General features: G+C 36.6%; 1 protein-coding gene across 1 annotated transcript in view; it reads right to left on the bottom strand.

Moving 5' to 3' along the window:
• The window catches only part of Ankrd31 (ankyrin repeat domain 31), a 98129-nt gene that overhangs the window by 63978 nt on the left and 8474 nt on the right, over positions 1 to 25677 (bottom strand). Inside the window, exons 4-10 of the mRNA XM_051182919.1 lie at positions 23074 to 23114; positions 16579 to 16652; positions 13598 to 13641; positions 9928 to 10500; positions 7390 to 7670; positions 6778 to 6854; positions 2168 to 2323 (exon numbers count right to left, since the gene is read on the bottom strand). Of these exons, the coding sequence (XP_051038876.1) occupies positions 2168 to 2323; positions 6778 to 6854; positions 7390 to 7670; positions 9928 to 10500; positions 13598 to 13641; positions 16579 to 16652; positions 23074 to 23114 (1246 nt within the window). The remainder of the gene's footprint in view (positions 1 to 2167; positions 2324 to 6777; positions 6855 to 7389; positions 7671 to 9927; positions 10501 to 13597; positions 13642 to 16578; positions 16653 to 23073; positions 23115 to 25677) is intronic.

The following is a 25677-nucleotide window of genomic DNA, read 5'->3' as shown; positions in this document are numbered from 1 at the left end:
GTTTATTCATAATATCCAGGTGTTTCCTGGGTCAATATTTGCCTCTAGGTTTCTTCTTGAGCTCCTGCCTTCATTTCTCTTGATGGACTATAATCTATAAAATGAAGATAAACCCTTTGTTCTCCCAATTTGTTTTTTGACATTGTTTTATTACAGTAAGAAAGCAAACTAGATCAAAGTACAACTATCTACTATCCCATTTCCCTACTCAAAGCAACCATGTACCCATGAAGGACTTCATATGACAAGGAATGAATAGGAGGTGACCCTGTTAATAACACAGTACCTTAAATATTTGCTGTTGGAGAAGACTCTTGTCCTTGCAGACTTTAGTCCAGTTTGAGGAACTTTCAATTAATATGTACTATGGTGTTATATCAGAAAAGAACTCAACCTAAGTTGGGGCTTCCTCAACTGGACCTTTCCTGTCTAGTGCCATTTGATGACCAGTGCAGAGGTCTTGCAAAGTAGTCTCAAAAAGCAGCTAAACAGCTTGATGCGCCAAAGTACTAAAAAAGGTTCCTGTGCTCTGTTTGAACACTGGGGAGAGACAGACATGCATACAGAGACAAGCATACAATTTAAAATATAAAACCAAACCTACAAAGGTACCCCACCTGGGTCTACAAATGCAATTCAGATTCCAAGCAATGCACTGATGCCAAAAAACACGTCATCTTTGCTGCTAGGAATAGTGTACCCACCCAGAACAAAATAATGGCCCAAAAGAGCAGAGCTACCTTTATAATGTCCTCAAAAAGTGACATGCGCCTTTCCTATACTGCTGTGACAGCTACACCCTGAAGCAACAACCACCATTGCCTATGACATCTACATCCCTAAGCACATGGTAGGTAGTTCCACTTTAAGGTATCCTACACTGATTTCCATTGTGTTGTGATAATAGCTCTTGTTTTATAAGATAAAAATAACCTGGGCAACTTACTAAGCTACAGATGTCTCTGTGCTACGCACATAAACATACAGATAGAGAGAGAGAGAGAGACACTGAGAGAAACAGAGAATAGTTGTATTTTTAAACAAATGTTAATTTCTGATGAAAATGGCTTGCAGACACAAAAATCCACAGAACCAGGGCTCACATGGGGCTCACAGAGACTGAACCTTGCATGGGACTAACCTAGGCCCCTTGCATATGTGTTAGACTTATGTAGCTTGATCTTCTTGTGGGACTCCTAACACTGGAGCAGGGGCTGTCTCTGACTCTGTTGCCTGCTTTTGGAACCCATTCCACCTACTGGGATCCCACATGGTAGAAAGAAGGAACTGACTTCCACAACATTTCCTCTCATGTCCATACATGTGCTGCTGTAAGTATGCATGCACACCCACACTCATACATACATGCACACTAAAATCAATCAATAAATCTAATAAAAATAAGTAATTTTAAAAATTATGTTGAACTATGACTGCACTGCAAACCCAGGCCTTATAACCCAAGTACTAGAGGAGCGCCTGCTCAACCATGGGTTGTACTATGCCATCACTTATGCACCACAGATGTCAAACTGTCTAATAAAAGACAAGCTAGAAACAACAGGAAAAGTACAGCTGCTCCAAAGCCACCCCCCCCCCCCAGACTGGCTCACTGCTGTTTTGTGCACTAATATACAAGTATCTATACGTCAGTCCAATCCAGAAAAATGTAAGATTCTCCCCAGAAGGAAGTGCTGCAGAGCCAGCCACAGGGAAAGACTGTTCCTTTCTGAGCAACCTACCCATCTTCTGCCTCTCGTCCTACTCTGCCCATTCCCCTGGTCATTATTCCTTCTGTTATCCCTGCATTACTACGAATTTCCCCCTGAAATTTAGTTAACATTACTCACTTCTAGTTTTGATCTCATCTTACTCATTTGAGGTTAAGTCTCGTATTAAACAGTCTTGCAAAGCTAGCACCGGGAAACATCTTTTCTTCTATATAATGCCACTGCACACGACCTGCCTGACATTTTCCACAAGAAATGTATTTCTTGTGGGTTTTTCCACCACCCATCTAATTCTTTTCCTTGGGAATAATGGAGAGCCAGAAGATTACTGGAGAGCATACTGCCTTCGGCTCACTTTGTCACACTCTCCACCTGGGCAATTCAGCTATGACTACAAATGGCTCCCTAGACAACTGTGGGTGGTAACCCTGACTTACCAGCATAACTTGGCTGATTGACATTTCCACCATTTTTTATGCAACAGCGAACCAGATCAACATCATTATGGAGAGCAGCTTTATACACTAAATTCTCTCCAAAAATGTTTCTCCGGTTTATATTACAGAGAAACATTTTATTCATCTTCCTTTTTCCTAAAATGAGAAAAAGAACAAAGATGCACGCCTTAATCCCAGCACCCGGGAGAGAGACGCAGGTGGATCTGAGTTCAAGACCATCCTGGTCTACAGAGCAAGTTTTAGGACAGTCAGGGATACACAGAGTAATCCTGTCTTAAAAGGGGAGGGACACATTATGATAAATCCAGTCATACTGGAAGTGGGTGTATTACATTTGTAGAGATTATTTTATCCATTAGCCTCATTATAATGTGTTCTAAATACCAAAAAAAGATGTGTTAGTTTGAAAAATATTTGTAGTAAACTAAAACTCACGATATATATGACATATGTATATACATACATACATATATATATAAAACCTTACGAAAGTGCTCATAAAAGATGACAGATTTTTTTTAAAAAATTCTTAGCAAAAAACTATTCAAATCTAGAATTATTTACTATCTGCTATATTATCTACCTGCATGTCCCCATATATTCATGAGGTAAAGGCTTAGTTCCTTAATAACTAGGAAATGGTGGTGCTTTTAAGAGGTTGGGTGTACTAAGAGGTAGTCAGGTAACTGGAGGCATGTCCTCAGAGGGACAGTGGGACCCTCTCTTATACTTCCTGCCCACTCATCTGTGGCCTGAACCCTCCAAATCTATGAGCCAAAAAAACAAAAAACAAAAACAAAACACCATTTATCTATAAGCTTATTATCTTTACAAATCTGCTAAAGTGATAGATTATGAAACTTTGTTACTTTATGTTATTGTACAACATATCTTATAAAGCTATGAGAATATCTCTGTGCCACATGAGGAAGATAAAAAATAAATAAAAACCTAACTCGAACAAGAACAGAAATAGAATAGCCAAATTTTGGAACTGCTAGATTTTCTACTTTTTTTAAGTGGGTATTTTATGCCCCAGCATGCATGCCTGTGTTCTTGTATGTGTGGTGCCTACAGAGGTCAGAAAAGGGAACTGGATTGCCTGAGACAACTGTGAGCTGCCCTATGAGTGCTGGGAATTGAACCTGCACCCTCTGGGAGAGCACCAAGTGTTCTTAACTGCTGAGCTCTCTCCAGCCCTTTTCAATTTTCTCTCTAATAAAAACTAGCCTCAAATTAAAGAAAGAATGATGATCTCCATTTTTGCCCTAACTTTGATTTACTAAGTCATGACAAAAATAAAGCAAAGTCCAGAAGACACAACCCAAGTACTAATTCTCAACTGTGCCTCTTAAAATATTAAAACTAACTTCCCACCTGTATTCTCCAAATTCAGTCACTTCTCAGGTGTAATACTCAATTGGAGCTACTGAATTTCAAGATAGTTTCGATGATAGTTTCCCCAATTCTGATCTAGTGAAAACCCCCATATGAGAACTTGATAATGGTGAAGCAGACATGGACAAGGAAGGCTGGAGGAGAACTACGAACTCCAGGCTAGCTTAAGCTATTCAGCACATTCCAGACCAGCCTAGGCTACAAGGCAAAGCCCTGTTTGAAAAATCAAACAACCAAACAAACAACAACAATAAAACCGTATAAAGATGACTGAGTGCTGAGACTTTTCTTAATTGCCTGTAATTTCATCAATTTGCCTTTTATTTTGCTGCCTCTATTATGTCTTGCTGTAAGAGAAAAAGGAAAGACAGACTGACTGAATGACCAACCAACCGCCCTAATTGCTACACATTTGCATTTCTAGAAGTCTGAGTATACATAACTTGCTGAACATCCAGAACATTTAAGAGAGACCCCAGAATGGTCAGTTCTCATGACCTCCTTTCTCCAGGGCCCAACACTACACCTACCTGCCTATCAAAATCTTAACAAAGTATTGAAAAGTTAATCTTCATGTAACTTGTCAACCATTATAAAATCCAACACTCCTTTTAAAATATGCAAGCAACAATATTTTGTTGCATATGAATATCTACTTATTTTATACATTGTCCTTCCACTTCAGAAAAGGCAGTTTTGCATGTATATGGGCTTATTTTCAGACTGTATTTCATTTCCTCGATCTATTTCCCTACTGATGCCAAAGTAATAAATACTATGTCATATTATTATAGCTACAAAATTCCTGAAGCTACATCAGGTTAGCTCCCAAATTTTAATTTCATCCATTTTGCTGTTATAGATCCTTTGCATTTAAAAATTAATTGACTCATAGTAATTTTATGAAAGGAAAGGAAAAGAGAGTGGTGAGTGAAGGAGAAGGTAGGGTTGGGAAGAGGAGACTGGGCTGGTGTGATGGTTCAGTCAGCAAAGTGCTGGCCTAGCAAGCACAAGAAGCAGAGTTTGATCCAGGAAGGCAGATTCCAGGGATCCTAGGGACTTGCTAGCAAGCCAACTTAGCTTTATTTGCTAAGTTCCAGGCCAATGAGAGGCTGTCCCCGGGCCTTGACATGTACCTGCACATGTTTCTCTGCCTACACCAGCATGTGAGGGCGCGCGCGCACGCACACACACACACACACACACACACACACACCACATGCGTGCACGCGCGCACACACACATACAGGTGGGCAAAGAAAAGACAAAATAGTCTCTGCATGGGTTTTGGGTTTTGATTAGGATTATATACAAACCATAAATTTGAGTAATGATAATTCATTTCTCTCCATTAAATTCTCTTTGATTTCTCTTGAGGGTTAGTTTGTTTTTGCAGACTTTAATGATCTGACAATTTTTATAAAATTTATTCCTAAACACACATTTTGCTATTATAATGGTAGTTTTAGAATTTCATTTTATTTCTATAATATACAAGAATATTTGCATATGCTGTGTCCTTCAACTTTGCTAAACTAAATTGCAGTAGCTGTATTGGTTGCTTTCCTGTTGCTGATAAAATACCATAACCAAAAGCAACTTAAGAAAGAATAGCTTAGTTTGGCTTACAGTTCCAGAGGTAAAGTAGTTTGTATCATAGATTCCATCAAATTGCTCACCTAGGTGGTCCTGACTGCATTCCACAACAGGCTAAACAAGCCCCAGGGAACAAGACAGTAGGCAGAGTACAGCCCATTTTTATCACGTTGGGAGCATGGCAACATCCAAGGCATTAGAGCAGTAGCTGAGAGCTACATCCTGGTCCTCAGGCTGGGTTGGGAGGACCAGGCCTGGCCTGGGCATCTGAAACCTCAAAGCCCACCTCCACTAACACACTTCTTCCAACAAGGCCACACCTCTTCCAACAAGGTCATACTCCCTAATCCTAATCCTTCCAAACAGTTCTACTTCTGGTGACTAAACATTCAAATACAGGAGTCTGGGAGGACCATTCTTATTCATACCACCACAGTGCTGGCAATTAAAGTCAGGTTGTTGTGTTTCTTTCTGCAAGTACCTTACTATCTGAGCTACTTCCCCAGCCCCCAAACCTACTTTTGATTGAGATCCCGGGGGTTTATGAAATAACAGAGAGAAGGTTTCTTAAGTTCTAAATCTAACTGAGAACTAGTTTCTTGTTTCCATTTGTTTACGTCTCCATTTGTCCCTCAGAAGAAAATTTAAACTCTATTCTTCTAGGTATGGCATAGGTTTTGTTGTCATTGAGAGTATTTTCCTTATTTTTTTTACAGCACTATAATTATTATAATTATATAGAATGATCTCTTATACCATTTATCTAGTTAATATATGAGATACTAGTTTTTGGTTTTTCTTTATTAAATTTTTCTGTATTTCATTTTGAAATAATTTCAGGCTCTCAGAAAAAGTATGTAAAGAGAATAAAGGGTCTAAGGACATAGCCAAGTAGTGGAGTGCTTGTCTAGTATGTGTGAAGCCCGGGTTTGATCTGAGTAGAAAAGAAACACAAACAAAAGAGTCAATTTTAACACTTTGTCACAACTTTAAATCATTTTCATCTATCCTATCTGTTATCTATCTACCTACCTATCTACCTATCTGCTGTGCATAGACAGATAAATGGGATGATAATGAGTAACTTTTATCTACCATACCTTTTATAACTAATACTTAACATGTTTTTTCTAAGAACATAAACATTCTCTTATACAATCAAAAATATTATTTTCAATTTCAGAAAACTCAGATACAATCTATAGCCCATATCAATTGTGTCAAGTCCACTATCACTTTTAACCAGTTTTCTACTTTATTTTATTGCAATAGAACTTTTAATCTGCACTCTCCTTTTCTCTACTCCTCATTGTGGCATGCACTGTCAGCCTTTTGCTGTGTTAATCACTCACTCAAATGTGAAAGTACCCTCCAGCAGCTCTCTATAGTGAAAAGTATAGAAAGTGATACTATCCTAGCAGACATTTAAATTCAAATCCCACTTATGCTACTAACTAGCTAAAGAGAAAAGTCTTACCCTGACTGAAATTGTTAACTCATCAACAAAACTGAGATCACAGTATAAATTGTTCTACTTCAGTTCTGTTTCTATAAGTTACTAAAAGAAATGAAGAAATATTCAAAATATGTCTCACCATTTTTTATTGTAAGTTGTTCATTTTTCTGTATCTGTTCACTCTTGAATCTGGACAAATGCATATTCTTCCTTTTACTGTCAGTCATTAAAACAGAATCCTGCATTCTTTTGAAAAATGGACTTATTAAATAATCACAATTTTTTACATGATTCATGGAGAACCACATGAAATTTTAACAAAATACTGAAAACCCAAAGATAGTTACTGAGTTACTCTCAACTGACAAAGCAACTTAAACGTGGGGTGGGGTCCAAGTGAGCTATAGATAACCCTGTAAGAGCCAAGCCCATGCCAGACTTTTAGTTACTTTAGATGTAGTTACCTACGAATACGAGGATGCTGAGGCTCCTGCCCTTCACTCCCCAAACTGACATGTCACTATCCACTCTATTCTCCTTGTATGGGAAAGGAGGCAGATTCTATGCACAGAAGTTATGGGTAAAGGGAACTTGTTATATAGTGGGGCACTGGTCAAAAATAGCAAAATTAAAAACAGCAACACAACAATGCTTTTGTCTTAGGGGTATATGAACACTGCTTCTAACATCTTCTGGCATCCAATTGGATTTGCAGTATATCTGGTGAGAAAGATACAATTTAATAGTATACCTGAAATTCTTAGTTGCAAATGTGCTATGTATTCGATCCTCATAACTAAGTGGTTTTGATAAAATCTTTTCTGGCATCTTCAACATGACATCTGTATGTGTCACATCTCTGCTTGCTTTCAGTTTTTTCAGCCTAGATGATCTTCTTAGTACATGTGGTGTTTCCTGTACAGAGGTATTTTCCACGGGTTCTGAATTTCCTTTATTGTTTAGTTGTTCATAAGAGGTGCCATCTTCATGAGTCATTATTTGCAACCTATATGGTTTTGGATCTTCTATAGTCTATAAAGATACACATATATCCATAATTACAACATTAAAACAAAAAAAATTTATTTTCTCTGATAAAACTAAACGTCTTCAAGATGAAAGTATACCAATTCATATGCATATACTAACATGATGGAAAAATCTATAATTTTATTTTAAAGAGGACAACATAGATTTTAAGCTAATGAAAAACACAAGCAGCTAATCTTGGTGACACGTATCTATAATCCTAGCCCTTGGAAAACCAAGGCAGAACTGTGAGTTTGAGGCCAGCCTGGACTTCATAGAGAAAACTGGAGAGACTTTAAAATTATTTTCATCAATAGTCAACTTTAAAATTCACAGGAAAATATAAGATCACTTTTGATGCATTGATTTGGCAGAAAATAAGTTATTTAGAATAAGAACCCCACATAAGAGCATGACAAAGAATAGCAACAGCAGACTGATGGTCTATGCAGTCAAGCACTCCACTGACAGAAACAATGGCAGATAGAGAAAAGGTGTTACCTAACTTCTGTGCTCTCAAAGGTCAAGAGTCTGTCATGAATTCTTCTCATTTCTCCTTGAGCATCTACTACAGGTCTAACTTCTATGAAGACATTTACATTTTACATGGACCACCTAAAACTTCTTAAGCTCATTTATATATACAAAGTTTCTCAAAAGAAAATATTGAAAAAATATTTTTTTTTATTTTCGATATTTTAATCACAGCTGAGTAAGAGTATTGAACTTGATTCATTCTAAGTGAATTTCCTTTCTACTGTTTAAAGCATTTCTTTCCTTAAACTTGAAGACTTACTAAACTGTGTTTACTTTACCAGTATTAGTTATATTTTCTACATTTTACTCAGTCTTTTTCTTATGCTAGAACACTGAAATGTTTAATCATCTTTAAAACTCCATGATTAATCTGTCTTTTTCTGATTTTTCTTTTTTTTTAGACAGGGTCTCTTCAGTGTAGCCCAGGCTGTCCTGGAACTTGCTCTGTAGACCAGGCTGGCCTCACAGAGATCTACCTGCCTCTGTCTCCAGAGTGCTGGGATTAAAAGTGTCTGGCCTATTTTCTTCTCTTAGTCCTATAATGTCTATCTGAAGGTTGCCAGCCAGGCTACAGCAGTATTACCCCAGGTTTGTATGCTGCAACATAAACTCATGCTTTCTCTAAATCTTCCCGTGGATATACATGAAATATTTTGTTATTGGCTAAGAAGAAATAAAAAGGGAATCTAAGTTTCCATTATTATGAGTTGATTGAATTATAATGTTTAAATAATACATTTATACATCATTTAGAAACCTAAAAAATTTAAAAGTGCTAGGTTTCCTGACACTGAAAAGATAAGCAACATATATTATATTTTAAAAAAATAAGCTGCAAAGCATCCTGTATTATATAGTCTCATTTGAATGAAATAAATTTACAAGGAATAGACGTGATTGAAGCTGCACTAAATTGTTAACAATGTTTGGAGAGTGGATCTTTGGGGGACTTTTGTTACCATACTGTTATATAATCTTGTAATGCCTGCTATGTTCATATGGTTTATGTTGACTGGAGACAGGGTGTTGCTATGGCCACATGCTAGCCTTGAACTCAACATCTGGCCCTGCTGCTTCAGTCTCTCCAGTACTGGTATTGCAACTATATACCACCACACCTACTTTTAATTTTATAATGAGAATTCAAACTCTTAACATGAAAAGGGAACTTGGCTCCTGTTACGCATCTGTAGGGACTCTGGGCATAATGTGGGAATTCTAAAACCACAAGTTATGTCCAGCACATAACTCATATACTAAAGGCAAATAGGGCTTAAAGAGGGCTTAATTCCCTCACCACACTGTTAGTAGCCAAAATTACTCTGATCCTACTACAGTGTTCTGTCTCTACCCTGAACTCAGGTTAATATAGTAATATTCGAAATAAAGGAGAAATTTCTGGTAAGAATTCTTTCCTATATACTAAAAAACAAATGACATGCTTTTTTATGTATGTTGGGCAGGAAACAATTTTAACTTGATCCATTGTAACCTCTACCCAGTACTTCTAAATGGAACAATCTATATGTGAAAGTATCTTCCAGATGTATTTGGTGAGATAATTTGAACTTAACACAATGAAGAATTGTTATAGGTCACTACAAAACTTAGACTCGGATATTTATACCGTGCACATGCACTTGTCCTACTGACAAATGGTTGTTCTGCAACCTGGATAACCTCAACTGTTTAAATGGTAGGGTAGGAAAGAGACTTAATTCACCTGTGCTATTTGTGTGCAGTCTTCGTCTATCTGAGACATGGTAGGCTGTATTTCTAAACATCCATTTCCATCACTAACACTGCTGCTTTTCTCTTGTCCTTGACAGTTGGGTCCTACAGGTCCAGGTCTTTCATCAGCACCTGGTAAAGTGTTGATGGTTGCCAGCAACTCAGCAGGTAATACATCACTGTCCTTCATGTTTTCTAATACATCTCTATAATGTGTTGGCAAGGCACTCAAAGGGACTGATACAGAACTCAAGGAGTTGCTCAATGGGTTCATTAACTCTTGAAGATTGAAGTCATTTGTTTCTTCTTGGGTGCCTTCTGGTGATTCTAGTAACCTTTCTAAAGCAGACACAAATGTTTCAAGAGAGCTTTCTTCATCTTTGGTTTCTTTAGAAGTTATGATCAGTGATACTTCCTTTCCAGGATCAGAAAATGTATTTGGTACAGCTAAGGTCTTCACTGGCTCTGTTAATGATTTCTCCTTTAGTGTAGCCAAATCAGATGCCATAAGTGAAGTACCCAAGAGAAGACTAATTTCAGGGGAATCTGTGTTTTGACTTAGTTCCTGTGTATTACAGAAAACACAAAGCAACATTTAAAATTAAAAATTAGTTTCGTAATCCATTTTGTTAGTAATTTATTTTTACTGATTGTCTACTTCATCCATAAATAAAAAGAATATTCCTTACTACTTTCCTATATGAAATCATTAACTCCTTAATACATGGTTAAACATTTAACCAAGAGTGGTTACATGGACCAAGAGTGACACTGGCTGGATCACAGATGACAAATTATCTTTTTAACGTAGCTTTAATTATCTGTTCCAACAAATGAGACAGTTTCCCTGGTTAGTTAAATTAGCAAATGATGTAAATAATTCACAGTTTAAGCAATGATACAAAATTCTTTCTTGCCAAATATTTCTATCAATCACAAAAATTATAAAATTGTTATCAGTTTACTTTCTGAATTAATATTCAAATATAAAATAAGATAAAAAGAACAGGAAATCAGAAGGGGAAATAGGAGAAATGAAGGAACAATACTGTGAAATTTTATGAGGCCTGACTGTAATAACTTTAGATTTTTGCTGTTTTAAATAGAAAAATATAAAACAACTTTCCCAGTGTGTTATTTTCAAAGGAGAAATGAAGGAACAATACTGTGAAATTTTATGAGGCCTGACTGTAATAACTTTAGATTTTTGCTGTTTTAAATAGAAAAATATAAAACAACTTTCCCAGTGTGTTATTTTCAAAGTCAACACCCTAACAGGTTGTGCTTGTTCTTACAAAGTTTCCAATGCCTCTTGAAGCTGCTATCCAGATTAGTTGCTGTGCTGCTCAGGAAAACAATGTACTTTATAGGTACTGAAATGTATAGTTTTTAATCACTTTGGTTGTTCCCCACAAGTTCACTACCTCTATAGAAGGATGCATTATCAGCTCCTTAGCCTACTAACAATTTGTTCTAAGTTGAATAAAAGAAGTAAAAAATGAAGATATTCTGTCCATTTATCCCCTGCCTATATCATGTAGAGCCTAAGAAAATGCCTTTATCTTTATGCTAACTATAATTTTCTTGTAAGAAAATTTAGAAAAATTCAAAGAATCGTGTCTTACTCATTATTTGAGTTACATCTCAAGGGTTTCCTGCTACGTCCCTTTATGTTTCTAAAATTCCAGACATGAAGGTGTACCAAGCAATAGCCACTAACCTTCAGGGAAGGGGAGGCAATATAGTTTACTGATTTTGCTGAAAATGTTTTGGTGAGACAAAAATTAAACGAGTTGCTTTCCTACAATTTTTTTCTAAACATGTAAATATCTGGCACAATGCTCTCCAATGGTTTTATTAATTTTTTCAGATGATTAGGAAATATTGATATAGCTAGTGAAAAATAAATATCAGAGGAGAAGCACCTGACACAGATCCAAAGACAAGGAAAAAGTTGAAGCATAAATAAATGACTTATCAAGAAAGGAAAGGACAACAGCATCTATTCAGACACAACTAGGTGCCAGGCAGAAGTCATTGTTGCTCCTCATCCTCACAGCAACTCTTTGAAACATCTGTCCATACATTATAGATGTCAAAAAGAGTTACTCTTGAAGTCACATCCAATCCAGATTTTATGACCACTGTCCTGCCTTCTGGCTCCTAACTTCGGCAGAAAAGTTTGGTAACTGCATATGTAGAAGGTATGGCTGAAATGATATAGTCAGGTGAGATAGGGTGGGCCTGGGAAGAACAATAACTACTTGATATCCTGAAGAAGAGTGTGAGTCCACTGTGGGCAGAGCCAGTTCACAGCACCAAGCAGAAAGCAAAGACAACGCAGGCCCTTGGTAAACATTAGCAACAAGATGATGAGAAAGCAGGGCAGAGCCAGTTCACAGCACCAAGCAGAAAGCAAAGACAACGCAGGCCCTTGGTAAACATTAGCAACAAGATGATGAGAAAGCAGGCTTGAAATATGAAAGAAATAAGGTTGACATTAAAAACACCAAAAAGGAGTATGTTCCATCATTTAGGCATATGTAACAACAAGTTGTAAATTTCTCTAAACAAAGAATAAGTCTTGCAGCAGTGGGTAAGGAACACAGATCAGAAAATTACTAGAATTATTAAAGATAAGACAGAATAAATACATTAACAGATTTTTAGACAAAATTTTACTTCCTGAGGAATTCCTTTCATGGTACCAGAAGGCATCATGCAAAATTACAAAGCAGGAAAGGAACCAATAATCTAACCTATGAACCATAACAGTGACCAGCATCGCACAATAATCCTAAGGATGCCATAGTGGCACATACACCTTGGCAGTAACCAACAGCTCTCTAATGGACATAAGACTCACTCAACAAGAGGGAAACCATGCCTGGTACTGGAAACATAGCTAACTATCCAGGGCTAGTGAGGTCATGGATCTTAGATGAGAACCTACAATTGCCACTTTACTAAAACAGCATAATTCCTAACTACATTCTAAATATTTACATTTATACATGTAATTCTCATCCCTCATCAAAGAAATCTCTTTTTGCAACAGGAGAAAGTTACAGAAAAACACAACTGATCAAATTGCAGTGAACAGAGATTGTATGTACCAACCAATACATCTACAAGACAACTCCTGCACTTAAGGCTCATGCATCACTGCAGAAGAGAGGACAGAAAGATTATAAAACCCAGAGAAACAGGAAGTTTTCTGTGAGACTGTGTTTCCAGAAATGTCAGAGAATTTTCATCAAGAAGATCTAAACAATGATGACACCACTGAACAAGTTAACAAGGAAGGGACTTAGAACTTGGAACTTCTGACCCTTCTGAGTGTTGGAATTACAGGCCTACACACACACACACACACACACACACACACCCACACACACACCATAAAAACATTTAAAAAAAAAAAAAGGCCATGAATTTGAGAGAAAATGGAGTGCATGGGAGAGGTTGGAGGGACAAAAAGGAAAAAAATGTTAACTATAATTTCAAAAAATATTTTTAAAAAATAGGTTTCTAGCTAATGACATGATTTAGTCAGATTACTGCCTAGCAGAGAGTCTAAATGAGCTTGAAACTTCAATTTATATGATTTTAAAAATCTAAATCCACAATCTACATAGCCAATCTTGGCTACATAAACCAACCTTTCCTGGGTGTGGCAAATTTTCACAAGTTTCAACTTCAGGACCTAGAAGAGAGTAATATGTATTTATTAGAGCATTATTAAGCCACAAAGTAAGCCCTTCTCAATCAGCATTTTATTATAACAAGACTTGAGCTTTCTTAAATAATTTGACATAGCAACATTTTATAAATGTATTTATTGCTATATACTTATTTAGAAAATAATAAAATTCTTCATTTCTTGGGCTGGATATGTAGCTCGACTGGTAGAATGCTTGTCCTGGGTTCTAACCCTGTTACCCCTTAAACTGGGAGTGGCAATGCCAGCCTATATTCCAGTATTCAGGAGAGGGGTCAGAAGTCCATAATTCCAACACTAACCAGGATTACATCACACACTTGGCTTTCATTTCTTAAAAAAATAAAATTTAAAAAATTTTAATAAAATTTTAAAAGTGAGAAAAAGAAAAAAATATGTAATATCAGGACACAGTCCAAGAATGAATTAATGTAAGAAGAATTCTGAATGCTTGGGAGAAAACAAGGCAATAGTCTTGTGACCTCAGTTTCTTCAAAAATACAGAATTGTTCTTGGACTACGCTTTCGTGCCCTGCTGAGTAGTAGTAGATAGGAGTGAGTTTACTTCAGATGAATTACGCTTTACAATTGGCTATTATCTGTTTATATGCCTCTATGGATAAACATGTTTTTGCCACATGCAGCTTCTCTTTGTGACTGTATACAGCTTGAATTCATGAGAGCTTATTTCATGTGACCTCTCTTAACCCTCAGGATATAAACTGCCTGATGCTCTGAATAAAGTTGGCTATTACATGAGACTTTAGTCTACCTCATTTTTAGACTCTGTTCTCTCAGGTTTAACCACCAATTAGAGCTGTAACAATGTGAATTAAAAAAGAACTGTAACTACTTAAAATTAGTTTAGCTAGAAACACCTATTTCTGTTGCATTATTTTAAGTACTTTTACTACTCAAGAAGAGTTTATCGTCATCTCTGGACAGGTAATCGAGCTGAAATGAATTCAAGCTATCTGGAGTTAGATGTAGAATCAGGGGAATCATCTAGATTCTATTCAACTCTATTATCTGTTCTCAGCCTAACTCCTCTAAGAGCAGCTGGATCAAAGCAATTCACACCAAGTTGGTTGAGGAAAGATCAAGAAAAGGATGCTTTTTTTCCTACTACTCCACATCCCTTCTGTCCTCTACTTTCATTTTATCAACCAAGCACAAGTAATCTGATATAATTGAGTAGAATTCACAACTCACTGATGCTTCAAACAGTATTTGAGTCTTTCTCTAGGTATCAAGAGGATTTAAACCTGAATAACCCATTTTTTTTTTCATGACAGGGTTTCTCTGTGTAGCTTTGTAGACCAGGCTGGCCTTGAACTCACAGAAATCCACCTACCTCTGCCTCTTGAGTGCTGGGATTAAAGGCTTGTGCCACCACCACCTGGCTGAATAATCCATTTTCTAGTTTGACTTACAACAGTTTGAACTTCATAAGGATTTCTTTTTATGTAACTTAACATTTTGTCTCAGAATCTTTAAGTTTTATTTGGTCAGTGTTAGAAACGCTTCTCTTGTTATTATGTAATGACCAGTTAATATTAGTGCAAACTTATACATTCTATTAGCATACGATAGTGACAAAGCAGACTCATTTAAAGTTTTTACTTCCTATAGTAGTGCAATCTAGACTGTGGCAAAGTCTCCTTGATTGGCTCCTGGTTGTCTGTTACCTTGGGACATGGTTGGGTTTCATTTCTTATATTAATTTTATGTGTCACCACTGGTGCTATGTAAGAGCTCGTTCCCTTTCTTATATAATCACATTTTCTTCAAGACAACCTGACTTACTCAGCCATCTTATTTTTCTATTTACAGTGACAAAGAAAAATAAATTATACTTTATAAACATATATTTAATGAAGAAATAAAAGTGGTTACAATGTAGTTCAATGCCTGGCTAGTGTGTATATGGCTTTGGATTCAATCCCTAAGCAGTAAAAGATGAAAAAGAAAAACTCCACATGTATTAACAGGTCCTTACTTTCAAGTCACAGGAACTCTTATTAGAGTCACTTTTGTCTTGAGACAAACATTTGTACATTTAGTATTTTTGAGTCTTAGTATGCACTTTTTTAGAAAATATACATCCATGCACTAAAAATCATTGGGTTTCCCCCCTGTATTTAAATTATCACAGCTTGGCTAGTAGAAGCAAGAACAGATTAAGCTTTTGTTCTTCAGCACTGTTCACAGACATTCTGAAAAGGTCCTCCTTGCTTTTCATCAATGTACGTTTCAGATGTGTCTTGTTATCTTCATGCTTCAAGACAGATCAGTAATCCTGTATTTAGCATTCAGACATCCACAGCATTCATACATCATTCAATAAATGTTTATTAGAAAAAAATGAAAAATAACATGGATTAAAAACTAGGTACTAGAAATACATGTATGGGTAGGTAATAGCAAAAACAAAGTAATATAAAGTTTAACAGTTTTTTTTCTATCATATCCTTGTACCCATTCCTTATACCATAAGGTGTCACTAACCACTATGCGTATTTACTCCACTGTGAAACAGTAGATAAAATATCCACTCTGAGGAAGTCACTAGGCAATATACATCAACATTGAATGGGAAAAGTAATGAAATATGGCCACAAAAAGACTAAATAATTATTGTTCTCAAATATAACCCTTCAAAATCAGAAGTGAAAAGTAGACATTTGTAACAATAGATACTGGCTGCAACTGCCCTTTCTCTGATGGGCAGTATTCACAATTAAAGGTCAGCAACAACTTAATTTCATACTTAAAATGCATGCTACACTGGCTTTGTTGTAAATCAACCTGTATCAAATAAGGCCTTCTACTCTTAAAGACTCTCTGATGCACTGATGCTCATGACAAACAAGGTCTTCTACTCCTAAAGACTCTCTATGCACTGATGCTCAGGAAGCATACCTCCAGTCTTTCGATGGCTCCATGACACTTCGGGGTGAGGAGACACAGAGGATGCTGGGAATTCTTTTCTCGTTCTAAAACATAAATTAACTAATTAATAAAAACAGACTTTTAAATGGAAAAATTAAGTGGTTACACCATTATATTATGTTTGCAATTTTATCAGTTTGTTAAAGTGAATCCAAAATTGGAGAGTGTTAGAAAGAATAATGGATAAATTCAGAGATATAAAAACTTAACTGCATTTAGGTTTGAAAGTGACCTGAAAGATGACTGTCTATCAAATAAGGGTGGCAAGGTTAAAGAAAATGACTTGGCTACCTTCAAATATTCTGTTTGGCAATATAGTTTAGATATAAGTAGGAGTTATGTAAGAAATTTCTCAGATTTTTTACTTTTATATTTCACTGTGAGTTTAAAGATGGGGAGCAGAAATTATTGAAACAAAGAGGATTAAAACAAAATAAAGGTCCTGTCAAATCTGCAATTTTGATCCTCTACTTCTGGGTATTAAAAGCTCACTGAAAAAGGGCAATCAGCTAACTATTTTATTTCAGAGTAATTTACTACATAAATAAAAGACATCTGCCTATTTAAAATAAAAAATCCTTATTTCAGGTGTTTTAATAATAGTTTTTAATGTAGTAGGCATGGTTATTTAAATCCTAAGCAAAAATAATACAGCATTTTTTCCTATTCAAACCAAAAGTGAATAATAGAAGTTATGTTGAAAATGTAGATTAAGCGCTTCAAGCAAAATGATAGCCAATAGGAAAGAATGTCCGATTTGAGAAGAATAAGCTTGTTGAAAACAAAATAAAACCATGGTTTGAATCAAAAGAACTTCCATCTTTAATTACAAGAATTGTATTAAGAGTGTTAAGACACATTTTGAATACACAAAAGTCTCTCCTAAATATTAAAACTAGTTTTGTTAAGCAAGACTACAAATAAATGTCCAATCTAATGAATTATTCAACAAAATATAATGTTATACAATAAAATGGTACATAATTAAAAGCACTTTAACCGCATTAAGATGGCAAATAATTTTTTGTTTGTTTGTTTTGGTTTTGTTTTTCCAGACAGGGTTTCTCTGTGTAGCTTTGGAGCATGTCCTTGACAAGGCTGGCCTTGAACTCACAGAGATGTGCCTGCCTCTGCTTCCCGAGTGCTAGGATTAAAGGCATGTGCCACCACCACATAGTGATGGCAAATAACTTTGTGTGCCTTTTTTTTTAAACAAAAGCAAAGACACACCATTTTATCTGTGACATTTAAAAAAGTTGTGCTAAAAAATCAATTGTTTATTGAAATTTAAAAACACATCCATAAAATGATCCCATCTCTATGGAAAATTTAATAAAAACATATACATACAACATACAATAAGATGTTCCAAAATGTTAACAGTGGTTCTCTAAGCACTAGGTTATATGGTATAGTCTTTCTTAGCCTTTTCTTTTTCATTTCTACAAATGAAGCTATATTACTATTTGGATAAAATGAGTATTACAATAATCTTTAAATTTTGGATATTTGGACTCATACATTCTTGAGAATCACAAAGAACTTTTGTTTATGTGGCTTATATAGATTTATGTTTAAATATAGAAACTTTAAAGTGTATTTGTTAAATTTTAAATGACAGTAATAATTCAGTAATGTATTAGAATATTTAAATAAAAACTAGATTATCTCTATTACCTGTTGGAAACAGAAGCAAACACCCATACCTAAACACTGAGTAGAACTAGAATCCAGATGCAGGGGGAGAGGACAAGACCAGGCTGCAGAAACACACAGAGACAGCTGACCTGAACAAAGTGGAGCTAACGGGCCCCCAGACTAATAGCTGGGAATCCAGCATGGGACTGACTCAGGCCCCCTGAATGTGGGTCTCAGCCAGAAGGACTGAGCAGTCTAAGGGACCTCAGACTGTGGAACCAGGATGTATTCCTGGTGTACAAAAGGACCTTGCGGACACATCCCCCATGAAGGGATACTGCCTTAACCTAGAGACAGGAGAGAAGTGCTAGTCCTTACTTCAAATGACCTGTCAGATCTACATGACCCCAACTGGATGGCATTCCCCTACAAGTGGAATTGGGGTGGGGAGATGGGAGGGGAGGGTGGTCAGGGTGCATGTGAGGGGGCTGAGAGGGTAAGAGAGAGGAAGGGAGGGAGGGGGAACTGGGATCAACATGTAAAATAATAAATTAAATAAAAAATTAAAATAAGAAAACTATATTATCTAAAATGTTTAATGAATAAGAAGAGCTGTGCTTGGGCTTGGCAGGCAGAGGCTCAACAGTTAAAGCACTTGTTGCGTAATTTGAGGACCCAAATGTGGGAAAGTTTTCTTCGATTTTGTTGAATATATTTTATGTGCCTCTGAACTCGTTCTTCTTTTCCTTCTTCTATCCCTATTATTCTTAAGTTCAGTCTTTTCATGGTGTCCCAGAATTACATCTGACTTCTCAATGGAAACAATGAAAGCCAGAAGGCCCTGAACAGACATTCTGCAGACACCAAGAAACCATGGATGCCAGCTCAGACTGCTATATCCAGCAAAGATTTCAATCACCATAGGCAGAGAAAACAAGATATTCCGTGACAAAACCAGACAATATCTACCCACAAATCCAGCCCTATAGAAAGTTCTAGAAGGACAACTCCAATCCAAGGAACTTCACTGCATCTATGAAATCAGAAGCAGAAGCAAGAGACAACCTCATATCAGCAAACCCTGAGGAAAAGAAAGACACTACTACCACTACCATCACTGAGACTAAATATAACAGGAATTAACAATCAGTGGCCATTAATATCTCTTAATATCAGTGAACTCAATTCACCTATTAAAAAAAAACACAGGCTAACAGAATGGATATAAAAACAGGGCCCATCCATCTGCTGCATACAAGAAACACACCTCAATCTAAAAGACACATTACCTCAAAAAAGGGTTGGGAAAGATTTTCCAATTAAATGGACCTAAGAAACAAGCTGATGTAGCGATCCTAATATCTAACAAAATAGACTTCAAACTAAAGTTAATCAAAAGAGACAGAGAACATCATGAGAAATCCATCAAAATGAAGTTTCAATTCTAAACATCGATGCCACAAATATAAAGGCACCCACATTTGTAAAAGAAACATTACTAAAGCTTAAACCAACATCAAACCTCCCACAAATTAATTGTGGGAGACTTCAACAATCCACTCTCACCACTGGACAGGTCTCCCAGACTGAAACTTGTTAGAAATAAAAGAACTAACAGATGTTATAACTCAAATGACTTGACAGACATCTATGGGACATTCCATACGAATGCAAAAGAATATACCTTCTCCTCACCCCATGGAACCTTCTCTAAAATCAACCACATACTCAGTTACAAAGAATGTCTCAACATATAACCCCCCACCAAAAAAAAGGGAAAGAAAGAAAAAAAGTTGAAATAACCCCCTATATCTTATCAAATCATGGCTTAAAGTTATTATTCAACAACACTACTTGCAGAAAGCCTACAAACTCATGGAAATTGAACAATGATCAACTGAATCATCACTGGGTCAAGGAAGAAATAAAGACTTCCTAGAATTCAACGAAAATGAAAGAACATACTCAAACTTATGGGACACTATGAAAGAGGAAAGTTCATAGCACTAAATGCCTACATAAAGAGTGAAGAGAAATCTCACACTAGAGACTTAACAGCACACGTGAAAGCTCTAGAACAAAAAGAAACAAACTCTCCCAAGAGGAGATGGCAGGAAATAACCAAACTGAAGGCTGAAATCAATAAAAATAGAAAAGGAAGCAAAGAGAACAATACAAAGAATCAATGAAGCAAAGAGTTGGTTCTTTGAGAAAGATAGAAAAACCCTTATCCAGATTAACCAAAAGACACAGAGAGAATATCCAAATTAACAAAATCAAAAATCAAAAGGGGGGCATAACAACAGACATTAAGGAAATCCAGAGAATCATTAGGTCATACTTCAAAACCATGTACTCCACAAAATTGGAACATTTAAAAGAAATGGACAATTTTCTGGATAGGTTCTACATACCAAAATTAAATCAAGACCAGATAAACAATTTAAATAGATCTATAGCCCCCAAGGAAATAGAAGCAGTCATCAAAAGTTTCCAACCAAAAAAAGCCCAGAGCCAGTTTCAGTGAAGAATTCTACCAGAATTTCAAAGAATAGCTAATATCAATACTCCTCAAGTTGTTCCACACAATAGAAACAGAAGGAACATTGTCAAACACTTTTTTAAGGCTATAGCTACCCAATCCACACAAAGATGCAACAAAGAAAGAGTAGACCAATTTTTCTCATAAACACTGATGCAAAAATACTCAATAAAAAACTGACAAATTGGATCCAAGATCAAAAAAGAAAACAAAAAGTCATCCACCATGATTAAGTAGGCTTCATCCCAGAGATTCAGGGATGGTTCAACATATGAAAATCTATCAATGCAATCCACCACATAAATAAAAGTGTATGCAAGACATCTGTCTAGTTCTTCTGGATCTTACAGTCTCCATTGAGACATTGGGTATAATTCTACCAGGTCTGCCTTTATATCTTGCAACTTTTAATATACTTTCTTTGTTCTTCTTCTTTAGTGTTTTGATTATTATGTGGTGCATGGACTTACTTTTCTGATCCAAGCTACTTGGTGTTCTATAAGCTTCTTGTAATTTATAGGCATGTACATTTTTTAGGTTAGAAAAGTTTTCTTCTATTATTTTATTAAATATATTTTCTGTTTTTGTTTGTTTGTTTGTTTGAGCTAGGACACTTTTTCCATTCCTATTGTTCTTACATTAGTCTTTTCAGATTCCTTGGATGTTTTGTGTTAGGAATATTTTAGACTTAACATTTTCTTTGACCTATGAATCTATTTCTTCAATTGTATCTCCAATGCCTGAGATTTTGTCTTCCATCTCTTGTATTCTGTTGGTGGTGCTTGTACCTACAGCTCCTGTCCACTTACCCAGATTTTCCATTTTCAAAATTCCTTCAATTATAAAGTTGATAGAAATCCTTAAAGAGGAAATGAAAAGAAAATCCCTATTTTGATTTTCAGGTTTGAACAGTTTCCTTCACCTGTTTATTTTTTTCTTCCCATTCTTGTCACTCTTTAAGGGATTTATTGATTCCTCCAAATTTTGTTTGTCTTTTCCTTGATTACTTTAAGGGATTTTTTTCATTCCCTCTTTATGGATTTCTATCATCTTCATAAAGTTGTTTTTAAGGCTGTTTTCTTGTGCTTCAGTTGCATTGGAATATTCAGGTCTTACTGTCACAGAATAGCTTGACTCTGGTGGTGACATGTTGCCCTGGCTGTAGTTGACTGTATTCTTACACAGGTGTTTAGACATCTGCATTTGTGGTTTATGTATTGTGTATTGTGTATTATAGATTTAGGTGCTGATTTCTGAGTTTGTCTTTCTTAGATAGGTGTTTTGTTCCTTGGTTTCTCTTTCCTCTTTGGTCTTCTGGTCTTTATGGCCTGCATTTCTGGTGGCTGGCATGACCTGATCAAGTAGGGAGTCTCAGTCCAAGTTGGGGGCTGGCCTTCTGGAGGCTTGCTTGGCCTTTGGTGTAGCAGAGGATCTCTGACTTGTGTGGCCTGCACCTGAGCAGCAAATGTCTGCCAGAGTTGGAGGCAGGGCCTGTTTTTCTGACTGGTCCAGGCTTGCTATCTTAATCAAGCAATGTCCATAAAACTCCTGCTATCACATTGATATAAATTTCATGTACACCAAATCCCATGGCCTCTGGAGAGACAAGGATTAGCAAGAATGGAAAAAGGATGTAGGAAAGAATGTTGGTTGCCTCAAAGCAGCCACACTAGGTCTGTACCCAGAATAGATGCCTCCCCAACTCCCTGGCCCTCCTTTCACACCTACATCCATTAAATACATTCTTTAAGCAAAGTTACCATCATTTGCTATTTACAATTAGCACATGGCAGTTTGCTGCCTTGGTTCCTGCAAAGGCCATTAAGCATTTTACTTATTGCTAAGCACTGTTGGTGCAAATGTAAACCCCATGGAAAGAGGCAAATACTGTTAGTGTTATTAATTTTCCAGGATTCCTAAAAGAATCTCAGGAACTACACAGGAGTCTACAAGCTGTATTTTGAGAACCACTGTTTTTTTAAGAACTAGGGGAATATAAAGTTTCATTACTCCAAAGACTGTACAAACCCTTCCTTTATACAATGCTATACATTCACTGTTTAAATAAGATTAGCAGACAGAAAAAGTTACTTTAATCTAATTCAAGTTTTCAAAAGAAATTAAATTTACCTTAAATGTTTATAAAACAATCTATATTTACCCCACTAACATTCCAGAATACCTAATTTTAAGTTTTATAAAAACAAAGACTCATCTTAACTGAGAAAACAGTAACAAAATAAACACCCTATAATATAATCAAGCCACAAGTCATTATACTTAACTGTAACAGAACTTGATTTTGTATTGCTTCATCTTGAGAATCCTAAGGGGGGAAAAAAAGAGTAGGTTTTTTTTGTTTTTTGTTTTTACAAACTAAGGAATGATAATATAATGAAACAAACAAAACGGCTTAACACTCCAGAAAATTCTTACATTAGTGTTTCTTAGCTTTTTAAATGTTTTTGAGATTAAAATACAATTACATCATTTCCCCTTATTTTTCCTCCCTTTAAACTCTCCCTTATACCCTCCTTTGTTCTTTTAAATTGGTGGTCTCTTTTTCATCAACTGTTGTTCCTAAAGGCACAAATAGCATGCTCAGTCTGTAAAATGCCACCATTTGGTATTGAATAACTGGTGTGCTGTCCTATCTCGCCCACTCTCAGCATTTCTCATTTGCCTGGAGTTCTTTGCATAAAGTTTAGGCCTTTTGAGTTTTTTTCTTTTCCTTTTCTTTCTTTCTTTCTTTCTTTCTTCTTTTTTTTGTTAATTGTGGAAAAATATACATAATGTGCCATCTTAACTATTTTTAAGTGCATAGTTCTGGAGAATTAAGTAACTTACATTTTGCACAACTATTACTACCATGAATTTCCAGAACTTTCTCATCTGAAACTCCTCAGCTCAAAGTCCATATATATTTTTTTTCCTTATTTTACATATCCATCCCAGTTCCCTCTCCCTCCCTCCCATGCTCCCCCCACTCCATAGGAGGGGAGGGATTATCAAAATCTGTCAAGTCATTTGGAGTAAGGTCTAGCCTCTAGGTTAAGGGAATATCCCTCCACGGGGAATGTGCTCCCAAAGTCCTTTTGTGCACCAGAGATACATCCTGGTTCCACTGTCAGAGGTGCCTTAGACTGCCCAGGCCTTCTAACTGAGACCCATGTTCAGGGGGTCTGAGTCCATACAATGCTGGTTTCCCAGCTATCAGTCTTGGGGTCCATGAGCTCCCCTGTTCAGGTCAGCTGTTTCTGTAGCCTGGTCTTGATCCCTTTTCTTATCACTCCTCCCTCTCTGCAACTGGATTTCAGGAGTTCGGCTCAGTGTTTAGCTGTGGGTATCTGCTTCTGTTTCCATCAGCTACTAGATGAGGGCTCTATGATGGTGGGTAAGTTAGTCATCAATCTCATTATCAGGGAAGGGCATTTACGGTAGCCTTTCCACTGTTGCTCAGATTGTTAGTTGGGGTCATCCTTGTAGGTCTCTGGATATTTCTCTAGAGTCAGTTTTCTCTTCCAACCTATAATGGCTCCCTCTATTATGGTATCTCTCTCTCTCTCTCTTTTGTTTGGGGGGGCTCTCATCTATTCGTCCCCTGACTCAATCTTCCTGGCCCACATATTCTCCCTTCCTCCCCTTCTCTTTCTCCTAACTCCCTCTCCACTCACTGCCCCCTCCCACTCCCAATATGCTCAGGAGATCTAGCATACAAGGTGGAACCTATGAGATTCATACAAGGTCCCTCACAGAAGGGGAAAGGAACAGGATCTCAAAGTCCATGTCTTTTAAACAAAAATCCCCCATTTCTTTCTACCCTCACAGATGGCAATCTACTTTCTGTCTCTACAGATTTGACTTCTCTAGAAATATCATGGAGTAGGAACCATACAGTATTTGTTATTTTGTGAATGGTTTATTTGACACAGTACAAGGCTGAGCCTAGTTGTAGAATGTATCAGTATTTTCTTCTTGTTTAAGGCTGAGTAACTTCCATTGACTATGATGATGGGAGATGTCATTCTGTATATGTTTTTCATACTGGTTAATGAATAAAGTACTGTTGGCCAATAGGAAAGGAAGATAGGAGGGACTAGGAGACAAGGAGGAAATAGGAAGTAGGAAGGAGGAGCCAAGATGGAGAGTCGGGAGAAAGCAGAATGCCGGCCGGCTCCCGGGTAAGAGAAATACATAGATCAGCAGAAATGGGTTAATAATTATGGCAGAGCTAGCCGATAAGAAACAAGTAACCGGGCCAACAGCATAATATCAAATACAGAGTCTCGGTGAGTTAATTGGGGCTGGAGCAGTGGCGGGACAAGACCAGGCAGCGGGCAGAAAAAAAAAAACAATACTCCTTACACTATATACTGCATATTACTTATCCACTCAGCATTTATGAACACTTGCAATGCTTCCACCATTTTTTGGCTATTGTGAATAAATACTGGTATAGAATAATTCTGCAGTGAACAGGAGTATAAAAACTTTCTTCAGATCCCTACTTTCTCTTCTTTCAGGTATAGATTCAGAGGTGGAATTGCTAGATCATGAAGCATCCTATTGCTTAATTTTGGGGGGAAATCACCATACAATGTACCATTTTACATTCATACTTGCACAGTGCAAAGGTTCCAAGTTCAGGACCTCCTTGCTAACCTTTATTTTCTGTTGTTTGCTTTCTGTAATGGTCATCTTAATGAGTGTGAAATGATTCCCAAAGGAGATTTAGTTTGCATAGTTTTTTTCATGCTTATTCGTTATTTATATAGCTTCTTGGTAAACTATTCAAGTTCTATGCTATTCCCCTTCCTTTTTTCTTTACAGTACTGGGGACTGAACCAAGGACCTCATGTATTCTAGCAAAACACTCTATTACTGAGCTA

The sequence above is a fragment of the Phodopus roborovskii genome, unplaced genomic scaffold, assembly GCF_943737965.1.
Source record: "Phodopus roborovskii unplaced genomic scaffold, PHOROB, whole genome shotgun sequence".
NCBI lineage: Eukaryota > Metazoa > Chordata > Mammalia > Rodentia > Cricetidae > Phodopus > Phodopus roborovskii.
The sequence above is the reverse complement of the archived record's forward strand: the minus strand, read 5'-3'. Positions and strand labels throughout refer to the sequence as shown.